This window comes from Serinus canaria, chromosome 1 (genome assembly GCF_022539315.1).
Source record: "Serinus canaria isolate serCan28SL12 chromosome 1, serCan2020, whole genome shotgun sequence".
Taxonomy (NCBI): Eukaryota; Metazoa; Chordata; class Aves; order Passeriformes; family Fringillidae; genus Serinus; species Serinus canaria.
In genome coordinates, this window is record NC_066313.1 from 15,802,133 (window position 1) to 15,818,264 (window position 16,132).

Below are 16,132 nucleotides of genomic sequence, written 5' to 3' on the forward strand. Positions count from 1 at the left end.
TAGGGTAAAGTACAAGAGCTATTCAAACATAAGAGACCTGTGTAACTCGCAGCCAATGAACACTAACTCTTATGTTTGCTGAAATATATTTATAGTAAAAAGTTTTCATAGTTTGCATGCATTATTTGTGGAAGACCATTGAGCACTCAGGCTTGTGCAATTCTGAAATGAATTGTCAATCTTGAGTGCTTAATTATTGGCATGCTGCACACCAAGTAACGAATCTGATTTTTGTGAACAATAACAGGACAAGGGGAAATGGCTTTGAGAGGAATAGCAGATTTTTCTTTACACACAAGCTGTGGGTCTGCTGGTAGATAAAACCAGCACCAGGAGATAAAAGAAACGATGGGAAGGATTCCACTGATTGATGAATGGAAAAAGATATTTGCTTTTACAAATAAACTTTAGGTTTGCTGATAAACTAAATTAGACATTGAGAGATGAAAGAAACAATGGGGAAGAAAAACCCCTAAAATCCATAAGAATTAAAAACTAAAAGGGAAGGTTATACATTAAAGGGGAATCTTTGGGATCAGGTGTATCGGGGAGTCTGTACCTCTCCAGTACCTCAGCCAATGGGGAAAGAGAGAGGGAAATGTGCCCAGGAAATGAGGATTAAAAGGAGGCTGTGTCCTCCAAAATTTGAGAGATCCCAGGGGAATGCCCCATGGCCTCTCCGTTTATTCAAATAAAGCCAAAAAAGGACTCCTCTGTCTCCTTTTTGGACATAAACCTCTGGTGGTTGTGGAGTAATTTTCCTAACAGCTTTAAAATGAAAGCAAGCAGATTTAGATTGGGTATTGGAAGAAAGCATTTCCTGTGAGGCTGGTGAGGCCCTGGCACAGGCTGCCCAGAGCAGCTGTGGCTGCCCCATCCATGGAAGTGTTCGAGGCCAGTTTGGACGGGGTTTGGAACAATCCAGCCTAGTGCAAGGCGTCCCTGCCCATGGCAGGGGTTAAAACTGGATCAGCCTCAAGGTCCCTTTTGACCCAAATCACTGTGTGGTTCTATGATACTTAGTTTTCCTATCTGTGCATTGCGCTTCCATTTGGACAAGTGGGTACTAAGCGAAACGCTAGACAGGAGTCGGCTCAGTTTTATGACGTTTATCATCGGTGGCCATGAAAACTCCGATGAAACTTCCCGGAGCTTCATCGCAAAGCGTACCGAGAAACCCCCGGGGGAACGGTCTCCTGGACGGGACACGGAAAGAAGGAGGGAGCCAACCCACGGGCCCGGCGCTCTCTCCGCGGCGAGCCCGGCCAGGTCTGAGCGCGCCCGCGCGGCCTGAGGGCGGCACGGCCCCGGCCCGCCCGCCCCGCGCCTGCGCGGCCCCGCGCTCCCGCCGTGCCCCGCGCCCTCCCGCCGTCGCAGCCCCGGCACGGAGCGGAGATGGCGCTGCACGTCCCCAAGGCCCCGGGCTTCGCCCAGATGCTCAAGGAGGGGGCGAAGGTGAGACCGCCTTTGGATGGACGCGCGGATAGATGGATGGACGGGTGCGGGAGGTGTCTTGGGGTGGCGGTGCGGGAAAAGCCCCGGCAGGCCAGCAGGGCCCGGCGGCACCACGTGTCCCGCGGGGCGGGGGCCCGGGCGTTCGCGCGGTGTCCCCTCGCTCCCGGCTCGGGGCCTCCCGCTCCCGGCCCGGGGCGCTGCGGGGATCGGGGCCTGCCCGCCCTGCGGGGCGGCGCCCGGCGCACGCGGCCTTCCAGAAATCTCTGCGGGCCGGGATCCCGCTGCCCGCCCTGCCCTGGGCCCGGCCCTGCCGCTGCATCCCGCCGCGCCAGGGATGCGCTGGGGCCCGACTCTGTTCCGAGAGCTGCTCTCGCAGGAGCTGGGCAGCTACATTCGGCCGGGCCCTGTCGTTGAAGCTGTTCAGAAGTATCCGGGTCGTTCTGCTTGATTTTTTTGTGATACCTTTGTCAGCGATGCAGAACAATGGACTGTTTTCTATATATTTCTTTGCCAATAAATCCGGTTTCACTGTATTTAACGTTAATATAATTAAGACTTTGATAGAGTTGAAGGACTGTGTCTTAATAAAGGGGAAGTCTTCTTTGAAAAGTGGGCAGAAAGCAAGAAGGTGTGTTTTTTTTTTTCTTTTTTATTCATGGAATCAATAGAAGAGTTTGGATTGTAAGGGACCTTAAAGACCATTTAGCTCCAAGCCCCATCTGGTCTTGGACATTTCCAGGGTTGTGCATCTACAGTTTTTCTGGGAAATCTGTGCCAGAGCCTCACCACCCTCACAGGGAAGAATTTCAGGGCTTCCTAACAGTTAATCTAAATGTATTCTCTTTCAATGTGAAGCCATTGCCCCTTGTCCTGTCTCTCCAGGCCCTTGTCCAAAGTGCCTCTCTCCAAGAAAGAGGGAAAATAGGAAAGTTTTCCATTTGCTGCTACTTAGTAGAAAGGAGTGAAGGTAGCAGCTCTGAAAGCCCTTTGTGTTTCTTTTTAGAATCCTTCTTGGAGCCAAATAATGGCATATGTTCAGGGCAGGGGCAGAACAGGGAAGCAGAGTGGCCTCAGTGTTTGAAAATTCAAGGCCAGAACAGCAAGAGTTGTCTTCTGCAAAACAAGGAGGCAGCTGGCAATCTAGGATTTTGGTTATTACTACTTTTCTCCATCTCTTACAGGCTGCACACTACTTTTTATCCTGCTTTTTCTTTCTTAAGGTCCTTTCTGGGGATCCCATCTTGTCTTAAGGTTTCCAGACTGAAGCCAGGCTGATTGCCTTCTCAAGCACAGATATTTTGCTTAATCATTCTGCTTCTGAATTTTCAAACTGCACATCTTTTGAACATAGAACTGAGTTAAATTGTTTTTGTAGCATACAAAGGTGTGAGTAAAGAAGCATGTATGGAAACCCTTGTCCCTCTCCAGTTGGATCTTGGTTGTTTTCTGTTTCTTTTTGGCGTGTCACAAAGCTTTTTTGGAGGACTGAGGGGATGCAAACTATATTGCAAGTCAAGTCACTGTTCAGATTTTCTCTTTGGAAGCTTTTTGTGCCTGCTAAGCTGCCTAGTTGAGAAGGTGTACACAGTAGCTCTCGCTGTCTTTGGGTAAGGTTTGGTGTATGTTTAAACTGTTTGTGAAATACCAAATGTTTATTAATAAGAAACTTTGAGGGACTCAGTAGATTGACACTGCTTTGATGAGAAATTACTAGTTCATCACTTTTTTTGGTTAGGCTAATTCTGATCAGTCATTGTTCTCTTCAGCATTATTCAGGACTAGAAGAAGCTGTCTATAGAAACATCCAGGCATGCAAAGAGCTTGCTCAAACCACCCGTACAGCATATGGACCAAACGGTAAATAAATCCTAAAATTATTGCTGCATTTTTGAGACCAATGCCATGTTTGTAGGCTAAACATACCTTGACAAAGAAGCAGCTGTTTGTTTCTGGGGGAAATACATTGGACTTGCCCTAAAACTGCAAATATATGGCTATTTCTTTGTGACTGTAGAAAACAGATTTTGTTTTGACAGCTCTTGAGTTATGCTCAGTGTCTGCTTTTGCCAGGTTTTTGTAGCAGTTACTGTGTTCTCTTTGAAACACAGTATAAAAAGTATGAAAAAGCATAAAAATTAAAGCAAACATGATAACATGGTCATAGTGAACATAATCTTGTTCAGTCAGATGTATGGAAACAAAATATTCTCCTGTATCATTTAATTAAATTATGTGCTGGTATTTCAGAATAGAAAATTGCTTACTCAGAAATTACTGATTTCTCCTTAATGGCCTACACTTCAGGTATTTCACAAAAATGTTTAGAAGTTACTAAATTATAAACAAAGCTAATCATTTTAATGTGCAAGATACATCTGAAAGTTAGGAAACAGTGTCTATGTACATAAGGTTTGCATAAGGAATTATTTTTATAAATTGTTTTGTTTTCCCATTTAGGAATGAACAAAATGGTTATCAATCATCTGGAAAAGCTTTTTGTGACAAATGATGCTGCTACTATCCTGAGAGAGTTAGAGGTAAGTTTTCTTGCTTCAGATGATGTCAGTGTTTCTGCTCATGGGCTGTTGTGGTTCTGACTGTCAGTAAGGAAATGTCACTCTGACAGATTATTTACATATGTCACTTTGGAGGAGATTTACTTTTTTCACTGAATTTGAGGTCCACAGTGAAGAATATAATTCTTTTGTGAAGCAGCATTAATAATTGTAGGAGATGCTTAATAATTCCTTACTTTCCCCCAAAACCAGTATGTTTAAAAGAGTATATGTCTAGAAATGCAGTGTTCTGGAAAAGTTTGCATGACATAGCTGTTGAGTTAATCTCCTGGTGCTGTTGCTTGCCATGTTCTCCTGACTGCTTAGAATCCATCAATTGAATTTAAGAATCAGGCTAAGCAGCATCCTTCTGTAAATACTGTGAAGGCATGAAAAGACTTTCCTCTCCTAATTCTTCCTGCGACTTCAAATTTATATTTGTGACATAACACGAATAATATTTTACTGAATTTTAAACTTAGTGATAGAGATTATGTAAGTATGAAGTATTTACTTATTGAATACATTGTGCTGGTGTTCAGTATGAGTAGAGTAACTGTGAAAGTCTCAGTTCTGTTTTAAAAAAAATATATAATCTGCATACTAGTGACTTAATCTGAAATGTTTTGCATGTTACTTTCTGGTATAAAATGGCAGGTATAAAGATTCAGGAATGTGGTATTTTACTGCATTTATTTGAAAGAAAAGTGAGGCAGTGGAATCTTTAAACAGAACCCTCCTGTACTCGCCCCTCTTTCAATGAAACTGTTATTTAGACACGTATTTTGTATATTACACATGAATTAAATTTGAAGATCTAAACTCCAGAGTGTTTTCCTGTTGCAGAACTCAGTTGTGGAGCCACTGCATCCTGTGAAAGTAGCTCAGAACCAATGTCAAGGATATCTAATATATGTTGTAGTGGCAAGGTTCAGTTCTCTGATTATTTTTTATTTAATATATATTTCTGGGTTTTGTTACTAGAGAAGCTAGAAAATTAAGAATATCTGTACTGCTTTCTTTTCCAATTTTGTGTCTTCTTCATATCTCTAGGTACAATTTGAAATAAGAAAGCTTAGAAAGATGCACAGAAAATGCCTGAAGTTGCAATCCTAGGTGGTGTGTTAGTCACCAAGATGTGTAACTTCTTTTAAAGGTCCAGCATCCTGCTGCAAAAATGCTTGTGATGGCTTCACACATGCAAGAACAAGAGGTTGGAGATGGAACTAATTTTGTCCTTGTTTTTGCTGGAGTTCTTCTGGAGTTAGCAGAAGACCTTCTGAGGATGGGGTTATCTGTCTCAGAGGCAAGTTATATTCTCATTACAGTTCACAGAGCTTGAATCCAGATTGCCGCTGATCAGTGGTCTTGGGTTATAATACTGTAAAATCATCTGCTTTCTTCCCTCCTAATTTTTTAGATAAAGATACTTGAAAGGGAACCATGTGTGATTGCTTGCTTCCATTGTGAACTTTTACATCTGTTAATGTTTTATGGCTATTTGAAAAGCAGTTAAAAGCAGTATGAAGTCTTGTAGTGAATATTTACTGTTTGCTTCACAGGTGATTGAAGGATATGAAAAGGCTTGCAAGAAAGCCCTGGAAATTCTTCCAGATTTGGTGTGCTGTTCTGCAAAGAACCTTCGAGATGTTGAAGAAGTGGCATCTTTGTTGTACACATCAATCATGAGCAAACAATATGGCAATGAACGGTTCTTGGCAAAGCTCATTGCTCAGGCCTGTGGTAAGTGAGGCTGGAATAGCTATGGGCACACAGCTAAAAAACTGAGTGGGTTTGGTTATGGTCCTTACATCTTCATGGAAGATAGGAAGGATGGTTAGTTTAGCAGGTTGGATTGGATGGAACGTTTTACCTCTGAAATGAGGGTAATCATTCTCATGTTGAACTCTGCGTTGGCATTGTGGCTCAGAAAAGGTTTGCCTTTCCTACTAGGCATTTCTAGAAATAGCTTTCAAGTCCTTTGAGTGCAGAAATCCATCTTTCTCCCTCTTTTTATATCGTAAGGAGGACATACTATGCTTCACATAAGCTGGTTTTAGTTGCAGCCACAGAACAATGGACGTAAGACTGTGGTTCTGTTGCGTTGTTATCCCTTTAGATTTCTGGGATAAAACCTTCACTTTTAATTTCAGTGATTTCTCTAAATACTCTGGGTTAGACTTAGCTGTTGACTCCACCTGTATGAGTGCATATTTGAACTTAATTAACTGAGCAGCCTGAATAAATGTTTCTTTCTGATTATTACTTTGTAAAAACAAAATTTCTCTTTCTCTTTATGCCGGTTATTAGCATGTTATAATTGTCTTGAATTTAGGCAGATATCTCAAACTACTGAAATTAAGTAGTTCAGAAAAATTCCAGGCCTTATTTGTGGTGTCATTGTACTACTTTATTTGTTAGGCAAGACATATTCATTATTTTTCTTCTTTTTTTTCCCAGTTTCTATTCTTCCTGATTCTGGTCATTTCAATGTTGATAATATCAGAGTGTGCAAAATTGTGGTAAGTTTGAAGTAGCTGGCTTTACTGTAATTTTTATGGTAAATAATGTAATGAGGGTTAATCTTTGAACTTCCATAGAGCCTTTTCTAATGTTGTTGTGGCAGGTCTACTAAATTTTGGAAATTAGTCTTTCTCTTGTTTCTGCTACTGCCCAGTAGCAGCAGTCAGAAACAAAAATCATTAATATTGGAAGTAATCTAAAATGGGAACCTGTTAGACAGTGGTTGTTGTTGTTGAATAAGCTGAAGTCTTATACTTAGGGTGTTACGTCCAAGTGATGGTAAGGTCTGCTTTTCAGGCAGAGTAGGGCAGCTTTCTGACCACAAATGGTCAGAAATACAATGTTCCCCCATTCATAGAATCAAAGAACAGTTTGGCTTGGGCTGGAATGTGTCTTAAAGGTCATCCAGTTCCAGCCCCCTACCATGGGCAGGGACATCTTCCACTAGACCAGGTTGCTCCAAGCTCTGTCCAGCCTGGGCTTCAACATTTCCAGGGATGGGACAGCTGCAGTTTCTCTGGGCAGCCAGGGCCTCACCACCCTCACAGGGAAGAATTTTTTCCTGATTTAATCTAAACTAACTTTCTTTCAGTGAGAAACCATTCTCCCTTGTCCCATCACTACTTGCCCTTGTAAAAAGTCTCAGATTCCATTTATTTTCTTTCAGGGTGCTGGTATTTCTGCTTCTTCAGTACTGCATGGCATGGTTTTTAAAAAAGAAACTGAAGGAGATGTTACTTCTGTCAAAGATGCAAAAATAGCTGTGTATTCCTGCCCTTTTGATGGTATGATAACTGAAACTAAGGTATGTTATAGCTCAAAATAAGTTACATCTCTATTTATGCATATGTGCTCTTATTTTTAGACTTCGCTATAAATATTCTTGACACTTGGTGATTGAGATATTTTGGTGAATATTGATTTTCTTAGTATAGAAAAGTTCTGAACCTTGATTGCTTCACAGGGTTTTTGAGATAGGGGAAATGGTGTTGGTTTTTTTGGGTTATTTGAGCCAAACTGTGGCTTGAATCTCTGAACCCAAGGTTGTCTAGAATTGCCTGGTGATGTCCATTTTTTTTTTTTTCTCTCTTGCTTTACCCTGTTGCCTGGGGAGCATGTCAGTATTACAAAACAGGATGACTTAAGGTTTACAGATAGGTTGGGAGACAAAATGGTTTGTCAGGAACTTGTAGGTATGTGGTTTAATGCTGAATTTTCACAGTGTATGTGTTTTACTAGGGCACTGTCCTAATAAAGAATGCTGAAGAGCTGATGAATTTCAGTAAAGGAGAAGAAAATCTAATGGATTTGCAAGTCAAGGCCATTGCTGATAGTGGTGCAAACGTAGTAGTAACAGGTGGCAAAGTGGCAGATATGGCTCTTCATTATGCCAACAAGTACAATCTTATGTTAGTAAGGTAAGTACAAGGAGAGCAGGAAAACATTTGGACTACCAGATTTATGAAATGTACTTGACAAGTTAAAACAATACTTTTGCATGTGTTAACATTGTTATGTAAACTTGTTTTTAAAGGCTGAACTCCAAGTGGGACCTGAGAAGACTGTGCAAAACTGTTGGTGCAACAGCCCTACCCAGACTGGTATGTGCTTCCCAGATGAGGTGCAGGAGGATGAGAACTGATGAGCAGGTTCAGTTCTTAACTCATGTTTTTCTTTCTAGACTCCCCCTACTCTTGAAGAAATGGGTCACTGCAATAGTGTGTATTTATCAGAGGTTGGGGATACACAGGTTGTGGTGTTTAAGCATGGTATGTATATGTTCTGTAGAACTGCTGTTCTAAGGTGTGTTTTGGATATAAGATTAATGAATTAATTCAGAAATGCATGTTTCTGAACAGAAAAGGAGGATGGAGCTATTTCTACTATCCTCATTCGTGGATCTACAGACAATCTGATGGATGATATAGAGAGAGCTGTGGATGATGGTGTCAATACTTTCAAAGTACTCACAAGGGTAAGTAATGAGAACACTTGAGTTATCAAAAGTGAGAAGTGGATCAGTCTGAGGCAAGGCTTCATCCTGCTCTGTGCTCATTTGCTACCAAAGGAGGAGATAATAATCTGCTTTGGTGCCTTCTGGAGCTGGAGAGATGGCTGTGTGGTACTGAGCTGTGGAGGGCTGTGTAGGGAAGATGGCTGCTGTTGTAAACACAGGGTGCATAGAAGGTGGTGTTTAACATGGACTGCACTCAGTTTTCCAGTAGAGTGAGTGCTTGGAGGTGGATTACCTTTACCACTTTTTAAAGACAGTCAGCTCTTGACTTACTCCCTAAATGTCTTGTAATGTTCCTTGGAAACCAGGCACAGAAGAAAAGCTAGATAGCTTTGTCACTTGGGATCAGGAGAAACTGATTGGTTGCAGACTCAGTTTCTAGTTCATTGGTGATAATTCATGCTTCCTCCACATAATACAGGTAGGTTTTTATGGATGGAAGAACTCAGTTTTACAGAGGATTTTATTTTTTGGGAGCAGTTAAGTGGTCTTGAATATTATTATTTCATTTTTCTTTTTTTTTATACAAAAATAAATGTTCCTGAATTTACTTGGAAAACAGCATGCAAAAATTTTTAAAACTCTTAGAATCTTAACATCCTCTACATACCAAGACATGGACATTGATTTTGAGTACAGAAATGCTCTACATTTATGATTGTCTCCAGGAGTTGTTTCCTGAATTTACTTGGAAAACAGCATGCAAAAATTTTTAAAACTCTTAGAATCTTAACATCCTCTACATACCAAGACATGGACATTGATTTTGAGTACAGAAATGCTCTACATTTATGATTGTCTCCAGGAGTTGTCCTGTTTTAAGATTCATGATGATTACTTTGTGGACTAAGAGACCAGAGTTAATAAGTAAATTCTGGTTTGCTAAAGCATGTACAAAATGCTTCATTTAAAATGCAAGAAAACAAAACAAAAAGTCCCAACATGTTGTAATACCTGTTGACATATTAAACTTAGTGTACGGTAGGTTGGTTTCCTGTATGATATTTCCCACCAAAATAATGGAAAAAATAAGAAAATCTAGGAGTGCTGTTACAATTAACCGGGAGTTGAATTTTTTTTTAAAAAGCAAAAAAATCTGAGACACAAAACTCACTGCTTTATTATTTTGGTTTTTGCAAAATAAACTGTTTTTCTTGAAAGACATTGGAATGAATGAGTAAATTCCCTTATAATGCATGTTGGTTCTGAAGTGGATTCCTAACAAGTCTGTGTGGAATAAAGCTCTGTTGCATTCTTGATAGACTAGAAAAATCCTAAAAAAATAAGAAGTAATGGATGCTTTAAGCAAAACATTGTGTTTTGGGTGTGGTCTTTCCACAGGATAAACGTCTTGTTCCTGGAGGTGGTGCGACAGAGATTGAATTAGCCAAACAGATCACATCTTATGGAGAGGTGAGACAAACAGGTTTCTTGGCTTTTCATCTTCACACACATGTCTTACCAAAAATACAAATATTATTTCATACCAACTTACATAGTTGTGTAATAACAAGTGTGGGGGGAAATGCCTTCCTGTCTTACAGTTTTTGAAATGCTGACATGGTTTTCACCTTCATTTTAAGACTTGTCCTGGGCTTGACCAATATGCCATCAAGAAGTTTGCTGAGGCATTTGAAGCTATTCCTCGAGCACTGGCAGAAAACTCTGGAGTAAAGGCTAATGAGGTCATCTCCAAACTTTATGCCATGCATCAGGAAGGGAAGAAGAATGTTGGATTTGATATTGAGGTAAATAGTCTCTGATGTTACTTATTGTCCTGCAGTGCAAAGTTATACTTAATAGTACTTATATCAGTATAAAATATTTATAGATTATTTTAAATTGTTGGGATCTCTGTGTTGCACAGTCTAGAATAATAACTTTTTGGATTAAATCCTTAAATGTTCTTCTTATCAGCAAACAGTTCAGTTTTGTGTGGTATGATGACCTTATGTCAGAGGTGGAGGGGGATACTGAACTAATGTGACAGCCTGAAGGTCTTCAGCAATTACTGACTTTATTTTCCTGCTAATGGATTAGGAATGAAGGTTTTCTGAAGGGAGAAGATGAGATTAGCAAAGTGATACCACTTTGCTAGGAGAAAGCCTGAGAAAGTTTTGAATGTTTTTTCCCCATCTGACAGGCTGAAGCTGCTGCAGTGAAGGACATGTTGGAAGCTGGTGTGTTAGACACATATCTTGGAAAATTCTGGGGTATCAAGCTAGCTACAAATGCAGCAGTAACTGTCCTAAGGGTTGATCAGGTAAGTTTATGTGCCTTTGGGTGCTGAATTAGAACCTGGCTGAACCCTCCTGCAAATAGGTGGAATCTCCTGCAATTTAAGGTGTAAACATAATGCTACTTGAGAATGGGGTTGTTAATTTCTGGAAGCCAGGAAGTCGTTTGTTCAAGAGCTTGTAATCTGGAATGTGGCTGCTTCTATTGCAGTACTGTTAATGTTTGTTGGGATTTTTTTATAAAGATTTTTTTGGTATTTTGAAGAAAGTTTATATTTGTATCCAGAGAGTTACATTAACTTCTGCAGGAACAAGCTTTAGTAGAAGAAATCGTCTCTCATATTTTTACATGAAAATCCAATTTTAGGAAAAATAGAGGTTAGAGTCTCAAGGGTAAAAAAAAAATCTTTCATTATTTTGTGAAACTTCAGCAAAAATGAATTTGCATGTAAAATTTTTGTAGATTATTATGGCAAAAACAGCAGGCGGTCCAAAAGCCCCTAAGCAACAAGGACATTGGGATAAGGATGACTGGAAAGATGAGCCTGAAAACTAGAGTGCAGTAAGCTCTGTTTCTCTAGCAGAGAGGTATCTGTGAGTGCATGCTTGAGTTCATTGACAAGCACTTGGAGATTGTATGCTCCTTGAGATCACATAACACTGCTGTCTTCTGCTGTGTGCTGATTGCTACATCCTGTATTTGTGCACTTTGCAAATGGATTCTGCTCCTGAATCCAAATTTTCATGGAAGGGATGATAAGTGCAAGTTCAGATTTGCCTTACTTGCCCATCTAGCCAAGGCAGAGAATGAGCTTTAATGTGGCAGGACTGATGGACTTCATGGTTTTAAAGTGTGATACTGAGAGACAATAACTGAGAACAGTAACTTTGATAATCCTTATTGTAGTGCGCGCTGTAAACTAGTCTGCTGTTGGCCTATTTAAGCACTCACTTTCTGTAGACTAACTCAAGTCTTACTTTGCATGCAAAAATGAGGTGAAATACCTTTTTTTACTGTATCAGGGCTCAGCCTCTACCATTCTCGAGGAAAAAAAAAAGTTGTTAATATCTCAGTTAGATGGATATTCACTGGCTTGGGTTCAGAGTAGGGAAACTGCATGAATGTAGCGAATGCTAGCAGTCAGCATCATGCAGCTGTAGGAGAAGGGTACAAGCCTGATTTTAACATTAGCTTTTCCTACTTCTCTATTCTCTTCAAGATCATTATGGCAAAACCAGCCGGTGGCCCAAAACCTCCATCAGGAAAGAAAGACTGGGACGAAGACCAAAATGATTGAACAATTTAACTGTATTACTTATGTGACATGACTTTGTGAGTTTTTTAATATCCCAGTTGGAGCCTGTCACAGTGTTTTGCTCTTGCCTTTAAATTATGAAGTGTCCAATGGAGTGCAGAACTTCAAACACCTCAATAAACATACTCACTGTTAAAATGTTGACTTACTTCATTTGGAGCTGGCATGACATGTCATTCCCAATCTGTGAATGTGTAGGGGATGAATGGCACTGGGTATGATGGGCTGATCCTTGGCTGGCTGCCTGACACTCTCTCCCAGTGAAGAAGGAGGCAGAACTTCTCAGGGGCTGAGTGAAAGGGGGAGATCACATACCAATTCTTGTTGCGGGCACAAGAAACTCAATGTGCAGGAGGCTGACCAGGAGCCTGCTGCAGGGAGCTCATGAGCCATGATTGTTGCGCTCCTTGGACAGTATTGGAGTGTAAACAGTCAAGTGAATGTTGCAATAATTTAGTGTTGGCAGCAGGTCTCTTGCATTCAGTAGCCCCTCTCCTGAGACCCCACTTGGAGCACTGTGTACAGATGTGGTGCCTCAAACATAAGAGAGACAGAGCACTGTTAGAATGAGTTCAGAGGAGGGTCACCAAGTTGGTAAAGGGACTGAGCACCTTCCCTATGGACAGGGGCAGAGAAAGTCAGGGCTGTGCAGCCTGGAGAAGAGAAGGTTGTGTGGAAACCTCACAGCATCTTCTAGTGTCTAATGGGGCTACAGGGAAGTTGGAGAGGGACTCTGCATCAGGGAATATAGTGACTGGGAAAAGGGGAATGCCTTCAAACTGAGATAGGGGAAATTTAGGGTTGATAGACAAGAAGAAATTCTCCCCTCTAAGGGCAGTGAGGCGCTGGCACAGGTTGCCCACAGACGTTGTTGTTGCCCCATGCCTGGAAGTGTTCAAGGCCAGGCTGGATGGGGCTTGGAGCAGCCTGGTCTAGTAGGAGATGTCCCTGCCCATGGTAGGGGTTTGGAACTGGATAATCTTTAAGGTCCTTTCCCACACAAACCAATTTATGAGTCTATGATTAATTTTTTTTACTTGGATCTTTCACCTCATTCTTTTAATTCCCAATGCTCTCAAAAGGGCATCCTGACAGCAGTGAACTGCATCACATTCTAATGACCTTAAAAATAAATGCTGAGCAGCACTAGCCAGCATGATGCAGAGGACTGGAATCTTTCAGCTGAAGCCCTCTGTTAAGATTAATCTTAGGAAGTAAACAGCTTATGTGTCTCCAAGTATCTTGAAAGGAGAACTGCACTTGAAATCCAAGCCACTTCAATAATTAATCCTTTTACTACTCTTGCCAGCGCTATATCTCACAACCAGAAGGGAGTGGAAGGCTAAATCAAGTCTGGAGCTATCTTATGCCTAAATAAGGCTGCCATACAACAGCTCTCTAATGCTGGCTTTATAGTCAGTTGGTGAGGCTGAAAAATAAACTCAGCAAGTTTTCAGAAGGATTGGCATACTGCTATAGTCAGCTGCATGAGGGCCACTGCTGATGGCTCTAAGGGTTACAAGAACAAGATGCCCATTTCTTAGTAAGGCTCTAGTGAAAAATGCACTGAATGCAAGCAGCTGCTGCTCTAGCATGGCAGACCCAAGATTTTATTCACATGAAAGCCAACATGAAGCTGGTGGAGAAGAGAACTTGCAAGTTACAAGTCAGTGCAGGACTACTGGTCCTTACGCCTGCTGTGTGGAAAGGCTACATGGGACTGCCTGTAATGAGAGTGAGCCAAGCACTCAGCCTTGCCAGAGCGCCAGCAAAAGAATTCCTGGAGCATTTGCAAACTTGAGAGCTCCTCTATTGGACATAAACCAATAGTGAAAAGAGAGCTGAAGCTGCAATTGTTTTGGCTCTTAAGACATGTAGGAAGGAACAGGTTCTTATGCTTGGAACCCAGGTCTAAAAAACACATGGGAACACATGATAGCCAAGATTTACTACAGTTCAAAAGTAGAGCTGGTTGCTTTAAAGTGAAAAACCTGGTGGCAGAGACTGTCCTTACAGCGAAGCATTTCCAGCTGCAGTTCTGACTGACAGATGTGCCAGGACAGAAGGCATTTGCCAACCAACCCTCTTTCCTGTGCAAACTGACATTCACAGAGCGAATATTTTCACATTTCATTGTTGCCATGTCCAAGCAGCTAGAGGTCACGCAGATGGAAGTGTCAAGACAGATGTTCTCAAAGTACTTCCTTTTCTGAACAGCTTTTAAACTGCACACAATGCTCTGTATCTTCTTTCCCAGACAGACCTGTCATCGCTTTTTCACTCTCATATTGGAATATTTACCATTATAGCCGGACGGGACGTGCCTGAGCTTGTCTGGCCCTTGGTGCTGAACCAAATAGCGGCACTGTGGTGTTTCACCCCAGAGACACTTTTGGCTAGCTGTGTGCTGCAGCTGAGCACATCGAGGCAAGTCCAGGCATGCAGGAGCTCCAGTGGCTGTGGGATGGACCTTCCCCCGTAACAGGGTCTGCTCCTCAGGTTTACCTCTGGCAGAGAAGTTTTAAGACGATGGTGAAGGAAAGGAGTCAGTTCTGATGGAGGGTTTTGATCCAGAGCTTTATTCTAGCCCACAGGCCTCTGAATCCAGCAACAGCTCCAACAGAACTGCCCAAACCACGCGGCTGCTGTTCTTTTAACCCTGGGGAGAGGGAGAGGGAAGGGGTAGGAAGCCCACCAACCAGGTACATGAGAGGAGGTCTTATGGGACAAAGGACACCTGGAAGGCCCAATGCCCTGCCAGGGGTAGAGGGCATCCTTTGAATCTGCCAGTCACTCAATGCTCTTCTGGAATTCCAGGACTGACAGACAGTGCTGGGAGGGGAAAGGAGATGTGACTGACATGCCTGGGAGAGAATTATCAGGGGAGGGACCCAAGGTTCTGAGGTAAACCCTGAAATCACGACGCAACACTCTCACATCTTTGTTTTAAACGTCCGGCAGCTGTATGCATAGAAAAAAGCTCTAGAAATAAAAGTGAGCCTTGGGCTGCACCTTCTGCCTGCCCCACGTAAGCCACATCAAACTCACCAGTGCACTCTGTCCTTCCCTTCTCCGCTGCATCTACCATTGTGTTCTCTGGATCTCGGAACCTAAAGGTAGGCACAGTTGTTTCCACAGAAGGGTTGGAAGAGACATAGGTAGCAGCACAAGTAGCTCTCACTGAACTTTAGTCCTTACCACTGCCACCGTGAGTTTGGTTGGTAGGCCAGGAACAGCCACACTCCTTTTACAGCCGGTATGCTGCAGCAACCAGCCCGGTGTTCTGTGGCTTTGTTCTTCGACTCTTGTAACCTGTTCTGCTTTTACTCTGACAGGGGAATAGGCATCTATTTCTCACACAGATCATTGTGGCAGCAGCGAAGGGCTCTAGTGCACTGCTTCTGCCAAAACATGCTTGGGCCAGGCACTTACATTCTCAGCACTATCTAGGCCCGCATTCTGCGTCTCTTGTCGTCCAAATCCTTCCAGAAAGCATTTCACAGAGAGAAAATGTGCCAGGACAAGAAGCTTGGCTGGAGTGTACCCCTGAAACTGGTGGAAATTTGGATTTGCACCACATTCAAGGGGCAGTCCTCTTTCCTATGCAACCTGCAAACCGCTGTCAGATCGCAGTGCTCTCTGCCCGCTCCTTCTTACCTTGAAGTACCCATGCACACATTACAGCCTCGCAAGGACAAAAGATCCAGAGAGATGTCACTGTGCATTCGTGCAGCACAGACACTGAAAAGTGGCAAGGCTGCATGCCTTCGCTGAACTTCAGTTCTGTGCAGATCACAGAATGAAGCGGCAGAGTACCGGCACGTTGAGTGCAGTACACCTCATTGCGGAAGTCGAGAAAAAGCTTGTTCACAGAGTGAGGTGAGAATACACTTGTAGCCATGGAACTTCATCACAAAACGTGGGGATAAGCACTTTCTTACACCTTCACTGCTGCAAAGGCTGTGCAGCTACAGATAACTGAAAAGCACATGTCAATACAAAAGACATTCTAATGTCCCCTTCTCTTGCCCA

The 16,132-nt window shown here is 42.3% G+C and overlaps 1 protein-coding gene across 2 annotated transcripts; it reads left to right on the forward strand.

Moving 5' to 3' along the window:
• Positions 1 to 1,338: 1,338 nt before the first annotated feature.
• CCT8 (chaperonin containing TCP1 subunit 8) lies at positions 1,339 to 12,238 on the forward strand. 2 transcript variants are annotated; one of them, XM_050972945.1, is made up of 16 exons: positions 1,339 to 1,455; positions 3,222 to 3,312; positions 3,913 to 3,992; positions 5,167 to 5,316; positions 5,573 to 5,753; positions 6,471 to 6,532; positions 7,201 to 7,338; positions 7,773 to 7,951; positions 8,068 to 8,134; positions 8,215 to 8,302; positions 8,393 to 8,508; positions 9,889 to 9,960; positions 10,131 to 10,295; positions 10,691 to 10,810; positions 11,248 to 11,346; positions 12,005 to 12,238. In XM_050972945.1, the coding sequence occupies exons 1-15, from the start codon at positions 1,396 to 1,398 to the stop codon at positions 11,338 to 11,340; spliced, it is 1,662 nt and encodes a 553-aa protein (XP_050828902.1). In that variant the 5' UTR covers positions 1,339 to 1,395; the 3' UTR covers positions 11,341 to 11,346; positions 12,005 to 12,238. The 2 variants fall into 2 exon arrangements, with proteins under 2 accessions (XP_050828902.1, XP_030090717.2); XM_030234857.2 differs by lacking the exon at positions 11,248 to 11,346.
• Positions 12,239 to 16,132: the final 3,894 nt, after the last annotated feature.